We start from the raw sequence: 23,772 nt of genomic DNA, 5'->3' as shown, positions 1-23,772 counted from the left end.
TGACTTTAGGCACTTGACTTAAACCTTCTTGCCTCATTTTCTCATCTGTCAAAAGCAAATAATAGTAGTATCTCCCACATCAGATTGCAGTGAGATCTAAGAGATAATGCACACCAACAGTTTAGCAAGGTGTTTGTCATAGGGAAAGAGTTCAGTAAATGTGAGCCCTCGTGATTATTAATGCTATGGCGTTGAAGGTCAGTGTTCTCGCAGGCTTTAAAAAGAGCGTAAGGGAACATCACAGCTGTCCTTGACCGCGACATCTGTAGGGAAAAGGGACTTAGAAGCCCAACTATGGAGCTGTGTGAGCCGTGTCTGTTACGAGGGCAGGAATCAAGAGAGACTATTGCCCAAAGGAGGCCATGTGGCCTGGAGTGGAGCTGTAGGCAGCTGGGGACTCAGAGACTTTCCGGGACTCTCACTGAAATTCCCCCCTGGGATATAAAAGTGAGGCCATCCTCATACTCCCTGGGCTACCCAATTATTATACAAATCAAAGATCTAATTTTTCCCCCTCGTTTTTCAACCTATTTAAAAGATAAGCAACTGGGGCACCTGGGTGGCTCAGTGGATTAAGCTTCTGCCTTGGGCTCAGGTCATGATCCCAGGGTCCTGGTATAGAGCTTCAAGTCAGACTCCCTGCTCGGTTATTAATAAATAACTGTAAAAGCTCGGTGGGGAGTCTGCTTCTCTCTCCTTTACTGCCTCTCCTCTCCACTCATGCTCTCTCTCTCTCAAATGAATAAATAAAGTCTTAAAAGAAATAAGGAAAACACTCAAGTTGTCTAATGGAAGTCAGGAAAACAGGTGTAAAGAACAGAGGGGACAAATAAAACACAAACAGCAAAATAGTAGAATGTAAGCTCAGCGTACTGATAATTACATTAAACGTAATTTAAAAGAGATAGATTGGACAAGAAAAGCAAGACCCTAGTATATGTTGTGTACAAGAAACAACTGTAAATGTAAATACAGAGATAGATTAAAAATAAGATGAACAGATGCACCATGCAAACATTAATCAAAAGAAAGCTAAGTAGCAATATTCATATCAGGCAATACAGACCACAGAACAAGGGATATGACCAAAGATAAAGACAGACATTTCACAATGATGAAGGGGCGAATCATCAAGAGGACACACCAGACCTAAACACTGCTACACTTAACAGAGCTTTAGAAATCATGCAGCAAAAACAGATGCAATGGAGGGGCAGCTGGGTGGCTGACTCTTTCCATTAAGCATCTGATTCTAGATCTTAGCTCAGGTCTTGATCTCAGGGTCAGGCCCTACATTGGTTCCATGCTGGATGTGGAGCCTACATAAACAAACAAACAAACAAAAACTAAAAGGAGAACCAGCTAAATTCCAAGTGTAGTTGAGGACTTCAACACTCTTTTCTCAGTCATTGATCAAAAAGTAGATAGACAAGGACAGAGAGGACTTGAATAACATTGTTAATCAACTTGGCCTGAACTTTCATAACACTCCACCCAAAACAGCAGAACATATATTTTTTTTTCCAAGTGCACATGAAATATTCACCGAGACAGACCATACCTGAGGCCATAAAATTCAGTCTCGATAAATTTAAGGGAGCAAAACCACACAAAGTATGTTCCATGACCACCATAGAATTAAACTAGAAATCAGTAATAGAATGATATATTTTGGAAACTAAATCTTCTAAATTAAATTAATTAACTAAACAAATACAAAAGGCAATCATAAGGGAAATCAGAATATGTTCTGAAAAGAATGAGACTGAAAACACAACCTATCAATAATTTGTGGGGTGTTTACAGGGAAACTCAGATTAGATTATATTAGAAAAGAAGAAAGTACAAAAGCACTGACAGATTTTTACCTTAAGAAACTAGAAAAGGGGGCGCCTGGGTGGCTCAGTGGGTTAAGCCGCTGCCTTCGGCTCAGGTCATGATCTCAGGGTCCTGGGATCGAGTCCCGCATCGGGCTCTCCGCTCAGCAGCGAGCTTGCTTCCCTCTCTCTCTGCCTGCCTCTCTGTCTACTTGTGATCTCTCTCTGTCAATTAAATAAATAAAATCTTTAAAAAAAAAAAGAAAGAAACTAGAAAAGAAAGAACAAATTGAGCCCAAAGTAAATGAGAGGAGGGAAAAGGAAATATGAGTGGTAATCAATGTAGTAGAATATGAACGCACTGTACAGAAAAATCAATAAAATCAAAAGCTAGTTCTTTGGAAAATATAAATAACATTGATAAATTTCTAACCAGACTGATTAGAAGAAAAACAAGGAAAGACAAAATTTACTAGTATCTGGCATAGGAGAGGGAACACTACTCTAGGTCCCAGGGTCATAAGATGATCATAAGGAAGCATTATGCACAACTTTATGCTAAACAGTTCAGCAACCCTGATGACACAAACAAGTTGTGTGAAAGATACAGACTACCAAAGCTCACTTAAGAGGAAATAAATAACTGTAATAGCTCTATATCCACTAAAAAACTGAATTTGGTTAAGGAAGAAATATACTGTTGGATCCTATTGGCTAGTATTTTGGTGAGAATTTTCACATCTGTGTTCATCAAGGATATTGGTCTGTAATTCTCTTTTTTGATGGGATCCTTGTCTGGTTTTGGGATCAAGGTAATGCTGGCCTCATAAAATGAGTTTGGAAGTTTTCCTTCCATTTCAATTTTTTGGAACAGTTTCAGGAGAATAGGAATTAGTTCTTCTTTAAATGTTTGGTAGAATTCCTCTGGGAAGCCGTCTGGCCCTGGGCTCTTGTTTGTTGGGAGATTTTTGATGACTGTTTCAATCTCCTTACTGGTTATGGGTCTGATCAGGTTTTCTATTTCTTCCTGGTTCAGTTGTGGTAGTTTATATGGGTTAAGGAAGAAATAATACCAAGTCTATACAATCTCTTAAAGGAGTTAGAAGAGCCAGGAACTCTTCCTAAATCACTTTATGAGAGCTGCATTATCCTGATACAAATACCAGAGAAGACCAGAGACCATATCCTCATAAACATAGTACAAAGATCCATAACGAAATGCTAGCAAGTCAAACCCAGCAATACTTAAGAAAGATACTATGTCGTGGTCAAGTGGGGTTTATCCCAGAAATGCAAGGTTTGATCAGCACTCAAAAATCAGTCTACGTCCCAGAACCTGGCTGGCGCAGTGAGTGGAGTCCATGACTCTTGATCTTGGGGGTTGTGAGTTCAAGCCCCACAGTGCATGTAGAGATTACTTAAATAAATAAAATTTTGAAAAAAAATCAATCCCTGTAATGAAATTAAGAAAAGAACTCCGTTTGCAATGGCATGAAAACACATAGGAGTACATTTAATGACAGAAGTGCAAGGCTTATACACTTAAACCTACAAAACTGTTGAAATAAGGAAGATCTAAGTAAATGGGACGATGTCCCATGTTCATGGACCAGAAGACTTAACATCGTTGGGGTGGCAGTACTCCCCAAACTGACCTACAGATTCAACACACACCCGATCAAAATCCCAGCTGATTTTTTGGCAGAAATTGACAGGCTGCTACTAAAATTCAAAAGACCCAGGACAGCCAAAATAATCTTGAGAAAGAAGAACAAAGAAAGACTTACACTTCCCAATTTCAGAACTTACTACAAAACTAAAATAATGAAGATAGTGCGGTACTAAATCTCAATAATAAAACATATAACTCACTTAAAGAAAATTTTCTTTAAAAAAAAAGATTTTATTTATTTATTTGACACAGAGAGAGAGACAGTGAGAGTAGGAAGACAAGCAGGGGGAGAGGGAGAAGGAGAACCCTGCTAAGCAGGGAGCCTGATGCAGGGATGGATCCCAAGACCCTGGGATCATGACCTGAGCCAAAGGCAGACGTTTACTCAAGTGAGCCACCCTAAATTTCCCTAAAGAAAATTTTCAATAGATACTTTACTAAAGAAGATCTACGAATGGCCAGTAAGTACATGAAGTAATTGTTAACATCATTAATAGCCATAGAAATAAAAACTAACAATCTAATGAGTTACCGCTATCTACTACCAGAATGGCTAAACTCAAAACAAAACAAAACAAAAAAACCCTAATATACTAAATATAAACTAGAATATAGAGCAAATGGAACTCTCATTCATTAATGGTAGGAATGCAACTTAACATGTGACCAGAAATATGTCCACAGATGTCCATAGCAGCTTTATGCGTAACAGCCAAAAGCTAGAAACAACCCAGCAAATGCAAAGGGGCACAAAGAAATTTTGCAGGTCAATAGAATAGCCCACATTTTAATTGCAGTGATGTCAACATGCCTGTATGTATACATTTGTCAAAGCTCATTTAATCGTAAAATTTAAATAAGTGAATTTCATAATATGTAAATTATATCTTAGTAAAGCTAATTTTTAAAGATAATGAACATCATTATTTAATTCCCATCATGATAGTGCTCTAGGGGCAGGCATAAGTACTAAGGGAACATTTATTATGGAATCCTGAAATCTGGGAAGGTTTCCCTGAAGAAGTGAAATCATGAGTGAGGTACTAAGAAGATCCAAAATGAGCAGGTGAAGAAGGGGGAAAATGAAGCAGAGGAAGGAATGTGTGCAATGGCCCTGAGGCTTGAATCCTCTCCATAGCAGCCTTTCCAATAGAAATCCCACTCTGCTTGTCCAACCCTCACACCAGTGGGTAGTTCATGGCTGTAATTATTGTAATTAATAATCATGACCGCTATTCATTGGAAGACTTACTGTGTCTTTGACTTCACACCAGGCAATTATTCCTCTTCAAAATTGTACCCACAAAGTAGATTCAATTAATATACCCCTTTTATAGATAAGAACTTCAAAGTTTAGAGACATGAAGTAATTTGTCCATGTCCACACATACAGCAAATGCCAGAGCCAGAATCACACCCAGGCTTATGAAACTCTAGCCCCTGATTCCCTAGACCCCACTCTATACAACTTCAGTCAGACAACTCATTGACTCTCCTCTGGTGGCCACACATCTCGATGTTTCCCTGCTCTTTCTCATTTGACATAGTTTCCCATCCCTTTGTTGTCCATTATCTGTAAACACACTGGTTTGTCCACATCCTTCTTGAAATTCAGCTCCCAACCCAACGGCCCGGGAATCATGTTGGAAGAGAAGGCTGTCAAGTTAATGAACTCTTGCCATGAGATCTTTTGAAACCCGATTCTGAAGAACAAACAGATTTCGTAACTATGAAATCTATAGACACAGAGACACACAACTTCGTTTTCTGCGAAAGTGTGGTATGGAGGAAAGAGTATGGCTTTGGGAGTCCAGTGCGAGTTAGGGATCCTGGCTCCGACATCCACAGGCTCGAGCTATGTAACCTTAAGCTGGATATGTCACCTCTCTGTTTTCTCACCTGTAAACAGGCCTAACAGTATCCACTAACAGTATCCACCGTGAGAGAACATATGCAAAATACCCAGCATCCAGCCAGTCCATTGTAAGCGCTTTTTAAAAGATCTTTTTAAAGGTTCTAACTCATTAGGTTCCCTGGGCTGGCAGCTATGCTTCCTTATTCTAAGTCTACTCGAAGGCTGGAAATAATTTTTGATTTTTTTTTATCTTCCTCCCATAGAGATATATTTGAGGCTCGCTATCTGAGAGCTTTTTCCTCTCAAACAGCACATTTTCTCCTGGCTGCTAGAGCGGCCCCAAATGAAAAGTGTACAGATGCTTCAAGGGTTTATTTTAAGCTCCCACCTAGTGGCTTCTTGGTTTCTGTAAACTTCAAAAGTGAATGGTGGTGAGTATGTGGGTGGGAAGCGATTTGATCTACTGCTATAAATAAATACTACCAGAATATTAAATTTAGGTACCATAATTCATCCCCTTAGGGTGCTCACTGGTGGTAGGACAAGACCAGTAGGGTTGAATTTCATTGTGCCCAGGCTATGTGGTGGTCTCCTGGGCTTTCTTATCCAATACTCAGTTGGCCAGAATTAATTGAGTCCTTTACATGGCAAGTTAGCCAAATGTATGGCAGGATCCCTGCCCCTTCTAGCTGAAACTGCCCCATCTACAGCCCTGCTCAGAGAGTCTGTCCTAAGCAGGTCTCTGAACTTAGAAGAAATGGATTGGTCCCAGAATGGACACCTGACGTAAGGGCAGTTAAACTGTGACTAATAGGGTGATGGGGTGACATGCACTCTGACCAATAGGGTAGCAGTCGTTAAATCTAGGAAACTTGTTTCCTCTAGGATTGGGAAAGAATTGGCAAATGGCATGGGCTAAAGGAGCTTATGTGTAGAGGATGGCACAGGTCTTGAGAAAGATGAAGAGCCCAGCTTCTGGTTCTGACAGTTTTTTATTCCCAGTTTTCATTCATTCACTCCTTTACTCAGTACTTACTAAATACCCACTATGGGGGTGCCTGGGTGGCTGTCATTGGGTGTTTGCCTTCGGCTCGGGTCATGATCCCAGGGTCCTGGGATCAAGCCCCACATGGGGCTCCCTACTGGGTGGGAAGCCTGTTTCTCCCTCTCCCACTCCCCCTGCTTGTGTTCCCTCTATCCCTATGTCTTTCTCTGTCAAATAAATAAATAAAATCTTAAAAAAAAAATACCCACTATGAATCAGGCCCACAGTGGGTCTCTCTCTAAGATTTATGTTAATTAATTAGTTTATTTTTGAGAGAGAGCAAGCAAGCGAGCATTTGAGCTGGGGGGAGGGGCACAGGGAGAACAAGAGAGAATCTCAAGCAGACTCCCTGCTGAGCAGGGAGCCCAATGCAGAGCTCGATTTCAGATCTCAGGACCATGAGATCACAACCTGAGCTGAAATCAAGAGTCAGAGGCTTATCCCACTGAGTCACCCAGGCACCCCCTGCATCCCTCTTGAAATGCAATGTAATCTCTCCTGGTGCTTCTTGTCTGGAGAAGAGAGACATTAATAGAATGATCATGGATAAATAATCTTTAAACTTTGGTGAAATATGAAGAAAGAAATATAGATAGGGAGCTAGGAAAGATGAACAGAGATGTCTGACCTAGTCTGTGAGTCTGGGAGGGGTTCCCTAGAGAGGGGAAGTTTGAGCTAAGACATGAAGACCAGTGGGAGTTATTTAGTTGAAGGGTGAATTGAGGGAGAAATGTGTTCCAGGCAGAGGAATTAGCATGCGTGCTCCATCCATTCAACACTGAGCAGCACCTGAGAAGCACCTGCTAGAACCTGGGGGAACCGGAGCTAAGGGATCCTGCCTTCATGGAGTTCATAAGTACTAATAACTGTCACTGGACTTTCTGTTCCAGACTGGAGCAGTGATGGATATCTAGGCATGGAGGCACATCCCTCACATCTGGTGTGTAGACATCAGGAGCGGCTGTACTGGGGTTTGAGCAATCCATCCATCCCTTCCAGGGTTCTGCCCATGAAAGATTACCAGCAGCAGAATACAGGGCTGAAGTGGAGGGCAGTGCCAGAGACTAAAGGACAAGGAATGAGGGCGCTAGCCATGGGGCTTGGGGTCTAGACAGGGTTTACTTCAGAAAGAATACAGATCTTAGCAGAGTTACTGAGAAGGCAAAGGAACCCAGTCCCATGGATGAATCCTTCAGAGTGAGATGGAAAGTTGCAACACTGAGGAGAAACAGGCTTCTCTCCACATGTTTTTATGTACCACCTCATTCCGTAAATGCATCGTAGTATGTCTAATCTTTACCACCTAAGGGTTGATATGTTTTATGTGTTTTTTTTAAATTTTTTAAAATATTTTATTTATTTGAGAGAGATAGCGAGAGAGAGCATGAGCAGGGGGGAGAGGGAGAAGCAGGCTTCCTGCTGAGCAGGGAGCCTGATGCGGGGCTGGATCTCAGGACCCTGGGATCATGACCCGAGTCAAAGGCAGACATTTAACCAACTGAGCCACACAGGCGCCCCTAAAGAAAATTTTCAATAGTTACTTTACTAAAGATCTATGAATGGCAGACGCTTAACCAAAGGCAGACGCTTAACTGACTGAGCCACCCAGGCACCGCCTGTCTTGTGCTTTTTTTTTAAGTCACTGTGGAAATGGAAGTAAAAGAAAAAGAGAGTTGGGAAATTTCAATGGAAACAAATAACATGCCATAAAGTCATTGCAGACAGTTGTATAATTGTCACAAAGTAGGCGAAAACTTTTGTTCCGGGCTGCCTAATGAGCAGGGAGGGAAACAGGGCAGGCATGAGCTTTACTGGTGTTGGGAAGAGAAACCACCCGCATTTCGGAGAGTTAGGGCCTCTAAGGTACGGAGACCTGGGCGGCATTTTTCCCTGATGCTCCCAGGAAGGAGACTCAGGGGCGCACAGAGCTTCTGCCAGCACGCTGGCGTGTGGCTGCTCAGACATTTCCAGCCCCCAACGGGCCCGGCTCAGGAGCCAGGGTGAAGCTGAAGGGGCTCACCCGCAGACCCAGCTGGGACACAGAACAGGGGAGAACTGCTCACTCTGTTCTCCCAGCATTGGTGCTGGACACCAACAAAGGTGGTTCTTTGCCATCTGGGGATGAAGGAGCCAGACACCACCACCTCGAATTCCCCACCCGGTACTGGAAGCCAGTGCGAAGTTGGTCTTGACACAAAAGGAGTTGTAATTAATGAGATTATTAAGGGAGTGAGAGTCAAAAAGCCATCCCCAGCTGTGGGGCTTCACTTGGCTTACCCCCCAGTGACTCATTGGCTTATGAGCAATCCTCATATGCCTGATTTAGAGGACTTACTCACCCTTCAGAGAAAGACTTTAATGCAATAAAGCAAATGTCAGCAAGTGGGACGCAGCTTAGCACATCACCCCAGCCTGCACCCAGCTTTCCCCTCTCCGGCTCTCCCTGCTCCAGGCCTCTCCAGTCACTCAGCGCCCGCACAGGTTCCGGGTCACATGCCAAGGCCAAGAAGAGGTTCAGGGATTTTAAAGTCCCAGAAGGGACTCAGGCATCAACTAGACCAAGCCCAGGAGGATTTTGGTCCAGAGAGGTTATTAGAGGTTAGCACCAAAGTTATAGAGTTAGGGGCAAGGTGAGGCCTAGAAGCCAGGGCTGCCCTCGCCGGTCCAACAATCTTCCCTCCACTTTCCGTGAAAGTCCTGCTTGGATTATTATGCAGAGCGGCACAAGGGGAAGGGAACACAGCCTCTCTAAGTGTGGGTAGCTTTCTTACCTGAGGGCTTGCCAAGGAAATCTGCGAAGGGAGAGTGGTGAAAAGGAAAGGCTTGCCGAGAGCGAGGCCTCAAGTCAAGCCTTCGAGGTGAGATGTTTAGAAAGAGCTGGGCTACCCTGGGCTAGGCCACCATCTTGCGGACGTGGTAACTGACGGGGAAGCTGTCTCTTTGGGCCCCCCAGAACTGAGGGGTATGTTTGGAATTCCCACATCAGGTCCTGATTAGGAAACAGCCCCAAGAGCTACGCTGGGGCAGAGGCCTCGCCAGGTGTGGGAAGAACTCAGTATTATTCCTTTCTTCCTCCACCAACAGAGGAAAAGAACTCAGTGGACAAGTCGATCCAGGTTGGGATTTAAGCCCACTCATTGACTGAGGGAATTACCTGAGAGAAATTAGTTCCAGGGGTGGAAAACAAGGTGGGGGGGGGCAGGCACTTAGGGTGAACTGTCACCTAGTTCACTTCTCTGTCCCTTGGGCATTTTTCCAGCCTTTTCTGAGTGTGTCTGCCATGTGCCTGGCACTAGGAGGCTGACCACAAGCTTTGCATTCACGTTTGTTATGATCAAGGGCCTTGAGCTTTATTTAAGGAACCTTGGGGAACCTCTAACTCGTTTCACTGATGAAGCATCTAAGGTTCAAGAACACTTTGCCTAGGCGCCTGGGTGGCTCAGTGGGTTAAAGCCTCTGCCTTCGGCTCAGGTCATGATCCCAGGGTTCTGGGATTGAGCCCCACATCGGGCTGTCTGCTCGGTGGGGAGCCTGCTTCCCTTCCTCTCTGCCTGCCTCTGCCTACTTGTGATCTCTGTCTGTCAGATAAATAAAATCTTAAAAAAAAAAAGAACACTTTGCCTGGGCTCATGGGAGGCAAGAGCCCTGAGCGGGTGGGTGCTCCGACCACCTCTCCATGTGGCCAGCACCTGGAGTTTCCTTTTGCAAGTGAGCTTAGGGAAGCCTCTGGGCTGGAAAGCAACATTCTGTTAAAATCACCAGCTGCAAGCAGATACAGTTTCGATTTTCGGCCTTATTACCCCAACTCACCCACACGAAGCGGTGCTTTTTTCTTTTCATCTTTTTATTTTGCACTATAAAACAACAACAACAACAACAACAACACCCAGTAACATACTTCACATTCATATGGATTTTAGGAAATTATTGCCTTTTCCCCTGGAGAAAGAACCAACGGACAAAAAGAAGTACCACATTACAAAATCTGCAAACTGCAGAAGTCCACAGCGTGAAGACAACCCCAGGGGCAGGGAAGAAAACGTGTGTCACAAGAGACGAGACAAGCACACATGAAGGATGGCAGGCTGGGGAGACGATCATGTCAACGCCACTGACCCGGACGTGGCGGGTCCCTTGTTCTCTTGGCACCCACTGTCGCCCCCTCAGAGGGGTGATTTTTGGTCTAAGGTCCGAAGAACTCTTTTCAAACGACACAAGAGATGCTTTGAGGAGAGGGGGCAACGAGAAAGGTTCAAGTATGAATAAGGAATCATGCGAAGTCCGAAGTCAGGGAAGAACCCACAGTGGAAAGGACACCCAGGTAGGTCGACATCTCGCTACTTCAACCATCCGCCTCCACCCCGGACCCAAGAGGGAGTCTCGGAAACGCGGGAGGGTTCAAGCCAGCATCTAGATGGCGTCCCTCCAAGCCCTAGAGAGGTTATTTTCCTGACTGGGCGGTGATCAGCTTATGCCCTGAAGCAACAGATACAGAGACTGCCAAAGTTAAAAAAGTAAGGTGGAAATTGTGCTTCCTTCAAAACGAGTTGGTTGCGTCACTGCCTTTTCTCCCGGTCTAGCAACGGCTCTCTCCCATGCTGCCGTGGGCATATATTGCCTTGCGCTTGAAATGAAAAGGCGAGCTTGGAGGTGCAGGGCCCGGGCGGTCCTGAGAGGGCAGGGGGTCTGAAGTACAGTAGTCGGCACGCATTGTGCTCTCATCATGGCTTGGGCTTCCTTCGGTCCCCAAAACCTATCCCCACTGTCAGCATGAAGCTCGTTTGCAAGCCTGGTGACCGCTCACTGTCCCGCTGGGACAGCGGGACAGAGTGAGGTTTTCAGTATTGCACAGGTTATGAAATGTCCACGAGTTTAAAAAAAAAGCAGAATCACAGTTGTTCTTGGGGCTGGGCCAGCTCCCCCATCCCGGGTTTAGCAGGACGTGGCCGTGGCCATGGGACTCCTGCCAAGCTCCGAGACTGTCGAGTGAGTGGGCATGGGCGCCAGCACCGAGGTAGGGAAGGTGCAGTAGGAAGCCTGCAGGTCAGGGCTCAGTGTCTGCAAATGGGCTACGAAAGACGAGCCGGCTGCCTCCCCTGGGCAGGAGGGAGCCTGGGGCGTAGAAGGCAGGATCTCAGACTCATACTGCAGGAGCTGGCCCATGAAGCCGAAGTTGGGTGAGACCACACTCCGCCGCTGCTTGATGTAATCGAAGGCGTCCTTCAGGCGGAACTGCTTGGCCTTCATAAGGTAAGCCATGCAGATGGTGGGAGAACGGGAGATCCCAGCCTCACAGTGGACCAGGACCTTGCCTCCCTTTTCCCTGACACAATCTGGAAGGAAGAAAAGAGGGTGAGGATGAGTAGGGACTGGAAACCAAAGGCAAGGCCAAGATATGAGAATTCAACACAAAAGTGACTAAGTCCTCAAAATGTCACACCTGTCCAAGAGCTGAGGTTCCCACGTAGTCTTTTTAATGCCCACTGGCAAGGACAGAGCTTATGAGGGCCCCAAGTGTCTATCCCCCTGTAGTGCCTTTCCAATCTTCAGAGGTGCTGCCCTGGTTCCCAGGATACTTGCACAGATTCTGCCCCTGAAGGTGCTAGATCTGGGGAAAGAATCCTTTCCTGGAGATGCCATCTTCACTTGGGTTCCACAGATGGGTTTCAAGAGGGCAGCGTCAGAAAATCCTTGACATTACGTGCAAATTTCTTGGGTAGGTACATTTTTCTGAGGGTCCCAGGTTCAAAGACTGACTCAGAAAAGCAATTCCTGCCTCTTGGGATCTGATTCTCAGTGGGAGGACCCAGCCCCTCTCCTGCTAGAGGCCTGCCAGCCTCCCTGGGCACCCTGTCTGGCTGTGCCAGGGCGGGATGCTTGGCTCAGCTCCCAGGGTTCCCACCACCAAACACACAATAAATAGTGCACAACCACTAATTACAGCCCTGGCCAAGTGACGCTTACTAGACCGGAGGATAGAAATGGCTTTCGCAAACTCCATCTTGCACAACAACGGGAGTCACTGCTGTAAAGCTACCATGGGTTGGCGTTCTTTAGCTCAATAGGACAAGGGGGTGCCCTCCTTTTCTATTCCACTCCTATTTCCGCTCCTATTCTATTCCACTCTATTCCCCGGCCCTGAGAGAACTACAACAGTTAAAAACGAGGGCCAAGAGGTTATGCATAAATATACACATCAGTTAAAAACCACAAAAAACAGTCTTTCCAATCCCCTCTCTCGCTAGTGAGGAAACAATTACAACAGTACAACACAGGAAGTCTGATGTACCTGGTCCTATGTAAAGCCACAATGTGCAAAAACACTTAAGATTCTGAAGGGCAAATAAAGTCAGCTCCCTTACCCAGATCCCTCCTCCAGTTTAAGAAGTTTGCAAATGAATCTGTAAAATCTAAAAGATCAAGTTTCTGAGGAGTCAGGGAGGAAGCCCGGAGTTTCCCCAACAGAACAAAAGTCCCAAAGGACAGCTCAGTGTAGCTCATTAGAGGTACCCCCACCTTAGTCTGACTCAAAAGAAAAAAATTTCCTGTAAATGAGTTCAAAGGGGACCCCAGCCCTTAGGATTGTAGGGTCATGACCCCAATTTTCCTTCGCTCCTTATAGATGAGCTTTTAATTGCTTAGTACCATGACCAAGAAAGCAAAGGACCTAGACTGTGTTGCTCCTGCTTTGCCCCTCAGGGCTTGTCTACCATGGGGGCCCTCCCGGGACCCTCCCCTGGGAAGGGGCCAAGAGCATGGTATGGGCTCAGTCCCCACCTTTTACCAGCAGGCAAGAAGTCTGGGGAAAAGCATCCTGTGCTCTCAGGAGGCTGTGGGTTCGGTTGTGTACACAACACACAGGATGGGGAGGGAGGCTTCTGAGAAATGGATGGGGGTGGGTTTCATGACCTCACTGAGTAGTTATCTAGGTAATTAAACAACAGGTAGAGAAGGGCAAGGCATTCCCAGGGCCAGGGAGACAACGTCAAGGGTTTCCCATTCTGAACCCATCATCTGGGCAGCCTCTTAGAGATCCAAAGGGATCCTCTAAGCCTCTGGGCTTAGAGGACCAGGATAAGCTCAGCCTCCAGCCTCTGGTGACTTTCCCAGTGGGTTTCCTATAGAGGTGAAACCAGTGTGATGAGCACAGGGCCCACCATGTGGCTGAAGGGAGTCCCCTTAATTGCTACCTGCCCTACATAGTTACTGCTGGGCTCAACACCTGCCCTTCCCCCCTCCAAAAGTCCTCAAAACAAGATAAAGGAAAATCACATCTCAGCTTCAACAAGTATGCATGTTAAAGGGAAAGAAAGGCAAGGCCACAAGGTTGGGGAGTGGTACTTGCAAATCTGAAACAGAAAAGAGTCACCCTCGCTGCCAGGAGGCAGAGGGAGGAGGGGAAAGAGAAGCTGTCAAATGTGGGAACAGTCCAGCCTGTGCTGAAGAGGCAGAAACCCAAGGCCCAGAGCCCTTTCCAGGCCTGCCCAGGGGAGAAAACGATAACCGCCTAACACAACATACAAAAGATGCCAACTTCCCTATGCACAGAGCACGGAGCTCGGTCAAATGCTATCTTTAATCCAAAATTAGCTGAAATGCAAAACAAATTGCCCCTAAAGCAGTCTGCCAAAAACTGTGAAAAGCTGCCAGGGCCCTCGGGGCTCGGTGTGTAAGAAGTGTTCTCTCAATCCTTCTGCTGGCTTTCTAAAAATGCCCCAGCCTACGTCGGAGCACCGCGAGGACGGATCTTTCCCTCCCTGGCTTCCCTGGCACAGAGCATCACGCACGGACACGCTCTGCTTCCCACCCAGCTCGGAAAAACAACAAGAACAGCAGTGAGTACTGCCATAAAATAATATTAATTCATTTATCTTGCAAATTAAAGCTCCTATTAATAGCAGCTCGTGTCCTCCCCTCCGCCTCTTTGGTGGCTGCATCCCCTCCTGGCTCCAGCTCCTGCTGATGCACCAACGAGACACCGTCCTTGGCAAAGGCAGCCCCCGTCAGTCCCGCAGAACCGAGAGCAAGGGCTCCCAGACGCAGAGGGCGAAGGACTGAACCTACCAATGAAGTCTATTGCTTCTTGAAAGTGGGAGCTGATGTCGGCTGTGTGGCTGTCTTCCACGGGGATCCATTTGTAGTGTAAGTGGGTGGCGCAGGCCTCGGAAAGCCGCCGGGAGACGTTCAGCAGGGCGGTGATGTGCAGGTTGGCGAGGAACTCGCACTTGGACGCATGGTAGGCACTTCCAAGGTAGAGGAACGGGAGGATTTCAACCGGGCCACCCTGGAGGGAGAGGCAAAGGATACCCAGGAAATCGTGGATTAGCTTGCTCCTTCAGGAGAGGAAACAAAACCATCCTGACCTACTTGTTGTCAGGTGGGAGGTTCCCTTTCTGGTTTCCAGGTGGACAGTTGGGCTCCAGGGTAGTTCAGCCCAGATTGTGGGTGGAGCCTCCATTCTGGCAAACTCTCTACCCGCTGTTGCTGCCTTGCGACTCTCAGTGACGGCAAAGCCCACACAGCAAAGATTTCTCGTTTCCGTACACATATTGAGGTGAGAAACGCTAGCAGCCTTCCTGTACCGACAAGGATGAGAAGATGGGCACAGAAGGGGAAGAACCGAGAGGCTCCCGCTCACATTCCCATGGCCCGACATCACTTAGGACGAGCCTTCTAACCTCAGGGCAGCCTTTGTTTCTTTCGAGATGAAACAGGTTAAAAACGCTACAAGACGAGCCCCCCCCCCCCCCTTTGCAGTCTGGGTATCTTCATGGTGTATTTCATCAAAACTAGAACACCAATGACTGACCTCAAGATACATGTGGGTTTCGGAGAGGTCAGAGTGTGCCCCCAGCGCGGATGCTTCTTGGAAGTAGAAATGACCACTGTTTACCCAGAATCCTTAAAGAAAGGCTATGAAGCCCAGGGGAGAGGGGCTTCTCCTCCCCTTATCTTCCTCACGTGGGACTGAGGGCTCGTGAGAGATGCTTACATCATCACCCTTTTGGAAGGCCACCCACACACCAGGTTTTCAGTTAAGGAGGCTCCCAATTAGAAGCTGAGACCATCTACCCTGAGGCAAAGTTAAAAACAGCGAGCTGGTCAGACTCTGGCAGTTGTAGCAGCTCCCAGGTGGCGAGAAAAACCAGCGATAACTGGAACAATGGGAGGCCCCCCCCCCCCCCAGACTGAGAGAGAAACACTGGGCTTGGGAGTGGGGGAGGGGCAGTGGCTGAGTCTTTGGGAGCCTTTCCTGTATCATCCATCCGCTTCCGGTGTTTCCATTTCCTGTCCCAGAATAAAAGTGGAACTGAAACTCGGCCAGACTCATAATAGGGAAAGGGGTATAGGATGAGGGCCAGCAGAAGGCAATTCTCAAATTACTTGGCATGTGGTGTGTGCTTTTTCTTTCCTGAGAAATCAAGTGTTCCAGCAAAGGCCAGTGGGGTCACTTGGAAGAAAGTTATAGAGGATTTTACCAAAGATAGTAAGAGTAACAACCAGTATTTTTTTTTTTTAATAATAATCTCCATGCTCAGGGAGGAGCTCGAACCCATGATCCTAAGAGCAAGACCTGAACTGAGATCCAAAGTTGGATGCTTAACGGACTGAGCCCCCCAGGTTGCCCCAACAACCAGTATTTTTATTAGCACCGACTATAGCTGGCCCCTGGACTAAACACTTCCCATGCATCTACACAGATCTCTCCCTCTGTTTAGGCCTGGAACACAAGAACACACCATGCCTGGAACCTTATCCAATTACCTCTAAAGCCTAGAACAACACAACCCTGAAACCATGTCTTTCTTTTCTGAATCCTCTGTTTTGACTAAAGAGGAAGGAACCAGAAGCCTTCAGAAACCCCAAAGGTTAACACAACCTTGCTTGGCTTCTCTCCACGCAGCAGCGCTTCTAAGAAATAGCACTAGGGGGTTCCCCAGATGAACCCTAGAGACACGTCAGGGCCTCCCCAGTCCTCTTTTGGCCAAAGGTCTGCTGTGCCTTCACAACATCCTGACAATTCTTGTTTCTCTTTCACTTTCTGAGAAATGAAGGGAAAACACCCAAACAAACAGAAAACAGAAATCCAGCTAAGCCACATGCCCATGACTTGAATGCTGAGGGTTCATCATATGCTGTATTTTTTTTTAAGATGTTATTTATTTATTTGTCAGAGAGAGAGAGAGAGCGCGCGCGCGCACAAGCAGGCGGAATAGGAGAGAGAAGCGGGCTCCCTGCCGAGCAAGGAGACGGATATGGGACTCGATCCCAGGACCCTGGGATCATGACCTGAGCCGAAGGCAATGGCTTAACCGACTGAGCCACCCAGGCGTCCCTGTTTTTTGTTTTTTGTTTTTTAATTTTTATTTATTTTTTTTATAATTTTTTATTTTTTTTATAATTTTATAAATTTTTATAATTTATATATAATTTATATATATATAATTATATTATATATATATAATTATATTATAATTTATAATATTTTATAATTTTTATTTATTTATTTATTTATTTGACAGAGAGAGACATCACAAGTAAGCAGAGAGGCAGGCAGAGAGAGGGAAGCAGGTTCCCTGCTGAGCAGAAAACCCAAAGAGGGGCTCATTCCCAGGACCTTGAGATCAGGACCTGAGTCGAAGGCAGAGGCTTAACCGACTGAGCCACCCAGGCGCCCCAATATGCTGTATTTTTTAATAAAGGAAAACAAACAAAATAATAACCCTGGAACCTGGCCAAGCCTAATAGACTTCCCGACCAGGGATCCCATTCAAGGGCAGTCACTTGGCTTTACTGGGGCAGATCTCTGCTCATGCCAGGCAGCATCCAGACATCTTCCTTCTTATGATCTGAATATGTACTTATGTTGTGGGAAAGACCTGAAAAGCTCCTCCTACCAAGACAGGTGCCTAGGATAGGCCCTTTCCCAAAGAAGTTCTGTTTCTGTGGAAAACAGAACAAGGTCTTGAAGAGAACCAGAGTTAAGAGAAGGGAGGCGTTCTGGGCCTACTGTTGCCAGGAGCCCAGCTACAGGATTCTTTGCAAAGAGATCATCTTCAGTTGTGAGACATGGATTTCTCCCCTCCCGTGAAATGGGAAGGAGGGCTTGGGCTCTGGTTTCTGCCAGGTTTGGGTCCTTGCCCACCTTCCCCTCAATCCTGCAGCACTGGAGGGCGGGACCCCTCACTGAGCCTTCCACACACAGTCAGCCCTCACAGGACTGCCAGAAAGTTAAATCCTTTGGAGAAAAAAAATGCCACATGTTTGTAGGAGCATGAAATCCTCTCTTGATCTTCACTGGTTTCAGAATTGAAGGAACTGTAGGCACCCGAAACCCTCAGCCTCTGCTTAGCCATCCAAACAGTAGTCTCTCCACAACCCTCCCCCAGCCCCGGTTCAGTTAAAAATAATAGAAAGACCCATCTTGACAGGTACTGGGTTGGTTTGCTGAAACTGCCCAGCATGAACAATTACAAAGAAGATTAACACAGGAAGCCTGAAAGTCAGCTCTGAAACATCTTCAGGGAAACCTAAACTGATATTTTGAAGCTTCTGCTTCCTAGGCCAGCTAATAAGAATGTATCTTTCACTTCCCCCTTTTCTCCAGAAGCTGTCAAGCATCCTGGGGCCCGTTTGCTCTTGTCAGCTTGTTTGCTGGAAAGAAGCCCATTTACTCTTGGATGGAAAACTCAAGTTGGCAAGCAACAGCTCTCTGAAGCTAGAGGGCTCTGCCAACACCCTTATTCACAGAAGAATTCACCAGGGCTACTGAGCGGGGAGAGGAAGAGCCAGGGGGCTGGGGAAGGAGCAGAGTCAGCAGTCAAGTCGGCACTTCCACACCACTTACCTGGTCATAGGCTGGCCTGTAGCTGATGCTGAGCACTGGTTTCCCACACTGGCTCATGAGGGCTTTCTCGGTTTCAACCTTCTCTTGTGAAATGGGTTGAACATCCACACAACATTCAGGATATTCCGAGTAGAAAGTCTCATATCCTCCTGCAAGGTAAAAAAAAAAAAAGAAGAAAAAAAAAAAAAAGTAAGATAGATGTTAAACACTGATTGCTCAGCTTTTAGAAAATGTCCAGAATTAATCAATACCCTAAGTGTGGAAGAGTCAAGAATATCAAGCTAACGTAGATTCTGGTCTTATAAAAAAAATTGAGCCAAACCAACTAATAGCTTTAGAACAGAAATGGGCTACACAGACACAAACACACACTCTCTCTTTTCTAAAAAGTTATAGTTCAGAGAGGCAATGATTAACTTTTTATGTCTATCAGAAGGAGCTGAAAGGAAAGCTATCTGACATCTGGAAAATATTAACCAAATCCCTCCAGAAAACAAAAGCCATTTTCACTCGTTTGTCTAAAATGCAGGTATAATTATGCAGAATTTCATTCATTTGCAAGAAGAGACTCCTGAATTGGTCTATTTCATCCCTAGCCCATTAGCTCTGAACTGGATTATAGACGGAACCCCTCTATTCATAAGAGAATGGAAGCTAACAGGAGGCTTAAACTCGGTGCAATAAAAGAGCCCTGCCCTTTCTCACTCCCAAGGTGCTAAAAAACACTGCTGACAATCCTCTCTACAGGTCCAATTTGGAGTAATCAATCTAGTTAATTACCTTCTCAACCAAACTGGAGGCACAAAGCTTTAGAATTTAATTCTTAGTCCCAATTAAGTAAAAACTGTTTCTCTCCCCTTCAAGACCACCCACCCTTCCTATCTTCCTCAACTTCCCCTCCTGATCTTTCTTCCCTACAACAAGCCCTGAAATGATAACTATCAGCAGGTATGACTGTAAAATCCTTACTATCACATTTAAACTTCTCCAGATGGGTCACTTAAGGTAAAAACTACTCTATGATTGGGTCACAGAAACTTGGGCATCTTAAAGAAGTCTCAGGCCCAGCACGCAGTGGTAAAGAACCAAATGAAAAACATGCCAAGTGCTGCCAGGTGAATAGGCCAGCCTCACTTGGGGAAACCCTCACTCTCGATCCAGAAGGACCTAAGGGACTTCTGGGAGCCTCCAGAAAACCCGCTTCTATTTTTCTGACCCAGAGAATTCACTTAGGGTCAAATCATCAATTAAATATGCATTCTGAGCCCATGTATTGTCCACAAAGTCCCCTCTTTCTTCTGTCTCTTGGTGTTGTGATAGCCCACAGAGGAGAACATGGTGGCCTTAAACCCCTGTGGTAGACAAATGGTTAATGGATAACATGGCGGTCTCCAGCTCCCTCCCAGAAGGTGCTGCCAATTCCTAGAATGAGTCATCTTGCCATTACTGCTTCCTCCCAGCTTGCTGGAACTGCCCCCACCCCCCATTGAGTACACTCAAATCTCCTCTGTGGTCACTTCAACAAAAAGCCCATTGGGCCTCCCCAGATGAGCTTCTGGTCCTCCCGGTCATGATAGGAGACCACATGCCGGAGAGTAATGGAGGAAGGTGGTGGTGGTCGTGACTTAGTTTCCTGCTCGCCCCTGCCCTCCACCACTGTAGCCCCTGGACCCTTTCCCTCCTAGGATACAGACTGAAGGTCAGACTTAGTGACCCACAGCTTCATTGGAAGAAGTGACCTTAAAGTAAATCACTTCCTGTGCCTGGGCCTCCAACGTTTTCGATTCCAGGAGACAAACTGAGTGACAGGGGATGGAAATCCGGCGTTAAGAGTGGCCCATGCCCTCCCAAACTTTCCCAAGAATGAGCCTTGGGAAAGACAAGCCTTCAGGCCACCCCATCTCTTGTCTTTAAATAGCACACTTAAAAGATATGGCTGTCAGGACAGAAAGGAGGTGCGGTGTGGGTTGGGTCCTGCCTGCCTGTTGACAAAATAAGGCACGAGGACAAAGCTGCTCAGTGTAGTTGAAGGACAGATAAACAGGGGCCTGTCTCTTCAAGCTGGGGTCAGAAGTCCTTCGGATTAGATGGTCTCTTTCACCCACTCCTCTCAGAGGCAGGGAGAGACAGACCATTCTCTGAGTTTCAAGATTTGTGGCCATTCTTCCTGCTGCTTCAGCCCTTTTCACAGTGAGTCTGCTTTTGATCACTGCTGCATGACCAGCGGAGCAGAGAGGTTGCACGGACGCTGTATTTAAATACACACTGACAATGCCATCCGGTCGCCATGCCATTTTAGTGTTATGTTTGCGGAGAGGGGGAGAAGAATAAAGGGAAGTATAAAAGGCATTGTCCCCAAGATCTGAAATGCCACTAGATTAAAACCTGAATTTGTATCTGGACGTGAGGCAGTAAGGAAATAAATATTTTCTTGGACAATTTAACCTTCGTTGTGTTGTAAACGTTTAAGTATCCAGCAATTCCTATTAATTCCTATTGAGATTTAAAATGCACACAACTATCAACCTGCCAATTCTCTGAATCCTACTGAAAGATAGTGCACATGCAAAGCATTTGAACAAAAATATACCCTACCACGTTGCCTAAAATAATGACGTTGAAAGCAACCTACTGGCTCCCACCAGGGGACCAGTTAAAAAAGTAAAGGGTGCCTTACTCAGTAGGTTAAGCGTCTGCCTTTGGCTTGGGTCACGATCCCAGTGTTCTGGGATCAAGCCCTGGGCCCTGTGCCAGGCTCCTGGCTCCCTGTTCTCCCTTCCCTTGCTCCTCATGTGTGCATGCATTCTCTCTAATAAATTTTAAAAAATAAAATAAAAAGCAAAATGGACATATATATTCTGATAAAGGCAAACCTCCCAAGGTCTAGTTACGTGAAAGAAGCAGGAATACAAAATACGCAAAATCATTCTATTTTTTAAAGATACTCGGGGAAAATTAACTTGTCTAAAGGTGAACAGAAAATAGTTGGTGGCTGTCTCTGGAGAGTGGAACTGGATTCAAGGGTGTGCAGAAGACCCACTTTTCATTGTACAGCCTTTGTGCTCTTAAAATTTTTACCTGTGTACGTCACTGTCATTTAAATAAACATTTTAGCCATGAATTTCCCAAGATGGGAGTCTACGAAGCCACTTACTTCCTGCGGCAGTAACTTCTCAACAGTCAGCATGAACCCCCCCTGACGAGGAGAGGGCTGGGGAACAGAGGTAGGACCAGGAGGGGTTTCCTGAAATATATCTTTCATACTCCTGGGAAGGGCAGTAGCTTTTCCTGTACTCATTGCTAAGAACAGGAGACAAAGACCACCATCCTGGGCTAAGTGTGAAACGTCTTAAGGAGGGCCTCGCTCCTTCTCAGACAAGCTGAGGCTGGTGGAGATGATCATCTCCTGAACAGGAATCAACAGGGAGCAGTCCACAAGAGGTGCTAAGAGGTGGGGGCTGCGTGTGTGTGATCTCCAGGCCCCGCAGGTGTGAAATTCCCCAGGCTGCTTGGTTTTAAAAAGGGCCCTCAGGCTCATTTCTGAACTACATCACTGCTGTATCTCAAGATGTCTGCAACGGGGTTGGCAGGGCCTTGGGGCACAGCTTGGGCTGAACACTCATCTCTGCTCTAAGGACTGAGTTTTCCATACACTGGAGGTTACAAAGGACTCAAATACAAGGCGGGAGTAGTCATAGGAAGTGACCCAGAAATCAATGCTCTGTAATTTGAAAGTCACTCACTCACTACACAGTGAGGGAAGTCAAAGTCCTCTCTCCAGCAGGTGTAATGGACGGACTTGTGGGGCAGCTTCTGGGGCGCCTCAAACCAAAGGCGATGGAATCCTATCCACCACCACCCTGCTATACCTCTCCTAAATCCCGGGGCTGGCTGGCCGGCCGCCCCCTCCAAACCCCTCCAAACCCCGGCAGATAGCAGGAGGCCAGCCCCGGGAATGATCTGCGGGGGTGGCGTGGGGGGAGGGTTTGAGGGAAGGGTTGAAAAGGGTGGGAAGGCTGTCAGCTCCAAATGGAGCTAGAGAAAGGCCTGGGAGGGGAGAAGGAAAGGCCGGAGGAAAACAATAAACAGCAGTAAATTGAAGTGGAAAGAAAGGGGAGGGACTCGCCAGGGTCAAAAAGGCAAGAGGGGTCGGTAAAGACTGCCTTACACACGTTAATTGTCCAGGCGGGAGGAAAGGGGACGCCGCGGCGCCACGCTCCGGGGGGTCGCGACCTGCTGATCCCGCCAGATCTGCCCATCAGAAAGGCTCAGAGCCCAGGCCCCAGCGAGGGAGGCTAAGCCGGCGCCAGCAAATGGGGGCCCGCGCCCAGCACGAGCCGACGGCCCCGGGCGGCGCCCCCGGCTGCGCAACCAACCCTACCCACCCAGGCGGGCCGGCCGCCGGGAGCTTTCGAGGAACGCGGGTGGGGAGGGGGAAGCTCTGTGGGCAGACATTGGCAGCGCCCTCCCGAGTGCACGTCAAGCCTCGGTGTGCGGACTCCGGCAGGTGGAGACTACCGGGCTCCGGATCGCGGAAGGCGCCCCGCACGAGGAGGGGACCCCAGAGCCCCAGGGGTGGGGGTGGAGGGGTGGCGACAGGCGCTCGGCGGCCCCGACGCGCTCACCTTTGAGGAAGTAGACCCGTGGGCCGGCGGGCAGGCAGGCCAGCAGCGAGGTGAGCACGACCCGCGCGGCGCTCTCCTCGCGGAGCTTCTGCCAGTGGCGGCTGCCCTGGTCCAGCACGACCACGGCCGCCACGCCGCCGCCGCCCTCCTGCAGCAGCCGCGCGCGCGCCGTCTCGTCGGGCAGCACGTAGCGCGCCGACACCGCGCCGCCGCGGGCCCGCCGCAGCACCACGGAGTTGAGGTTGACGTTGAGCGAGCCGCGCACGCTCGAGGCGGCGAAGGCCAGGTAGGGCCGGCAGTCAAGCACCACGCAGCGCGCCGCCGCCTCCTTGCGGAGCATCTTGCGCAGCTGGCGCCCGTCGAGCGAAGTGACCTTCATGCCGCCGCCCAGCGGTCCCGCGCCGCGCGCCCCACCGGTGCCCACAGCCAGGGTGCCCGCTGGCGAGGCGCGGGAGGGCGGCCCGCGAGGCTGCGGCCGGGTAGACCGACCGACCGAGCGAGCCCGGCGCCGGAGCGGCCGCTCAACTCTTCTTTCCCGCCCCGCACGCTCGGCAGCCGGCCCGGCCACTCGCCGCCCCAGAAGCCGGGGATTCCGCCGGCAGCGCCGCGTTTTATGTGAATGAGTGTGCGGCCTGTGACGTGGCTGCCCATATAAGGCCGAATATGGGTCTTTCCCCGCCCCTTCGGGCTGTAGCCACGCCCCGGGGAGCCGGAGGCGTGGGGCGGGCGCCGGGCGTTAGTCAGCCGGGGAAAGAGGAAGTGGAAGGCGCCTCCCTCCGCTTTCTGTGGCATTGCGCGGGGACACTCACTCGCGCATCACCGTGGGCTGCCAGTGGGGTGCCACGAGGCCGAGGTGACCCACGCTGTGCGGGAAGAGGAGGAAGCGGAGGAGGCAGGACCTGGCGCCGCA

The 23,772-nt window shown here is 47.9% G+C and overlaps 1 protein-coding gene across 1 annotated transcript; it reads right to left on the bottom strand.

Moving 5' to 3' along the window:
* Nucleotides 1-10,222: 10,222 nt before the first annotated feature.
* On the bottom strand, nt 10,223-23,461 carry DUSP5 (dual specificity phosphatase 5). The gene is made up of 4 exons (XM_046027779.1): nt 22,863-23,461; nt 18,238-18,386; nt 14,454-14,673; nt 10,223-11,722 (listed from the first exon to the last, which is right to left on the bottom strand). Exons 1-4 carry the CDS (start codon nt 23,239-23,241, stop codon nt 11,322-11,324), a joined length of 1,149 nt encoding a protein of 382 aa, XP_045883735.1. The 5' UTR covers nt 23,242-23,461; the 3' UTR covers nt 10,223-11,321.
* Between the last annotated feature and the right edge of the window lie 311 nt (nt 23,462-23,772).

This window comes from Meles meles, chromosome 13, assembly GCF_922984935.1.
Source record: "Meles meles chromosome 13, mMelMel3.1 paternal haplotype, whole genome shotgun sequence".
NCBI classification, from domain to species: Eukaryota; Metazoa; Chordata; class Mammalia; order Carnivora; family Mustelidae; genus Meles; species Meles meles.
This window is presented reverse-complemented; position numbering and strand designations above follow the sequence as displayed.

What these genes read in the sequence shown, in the direction of transcription:
- DUSP5 (XM_046027779.1), bottom strand. Translation starts at nt 23,241, where the DNA reads ATGAAGGTCACTTCGCTCGACGGGCGCCAGCTGCGCAAGATGCTCCGC. An exon ending in ACGGGTCTACTTCCTCAAAG is followed by an intron (nt 18,387 to 22,862) that starts GTGAGCGCGTCG and finishes TTTACCTTGCAG; the next exon opens with GAGGATATGAGACTTTCTAC. An exon ending in AGAAGCAATAGACTTCATTG is followed by an intron (nt 11,723 to 14,453) that starts GTAGGTTCAGTC and finishes TCTTCCTTCCAG; the next exon opens with ATTGTGTCAGGGAAAAGGGA.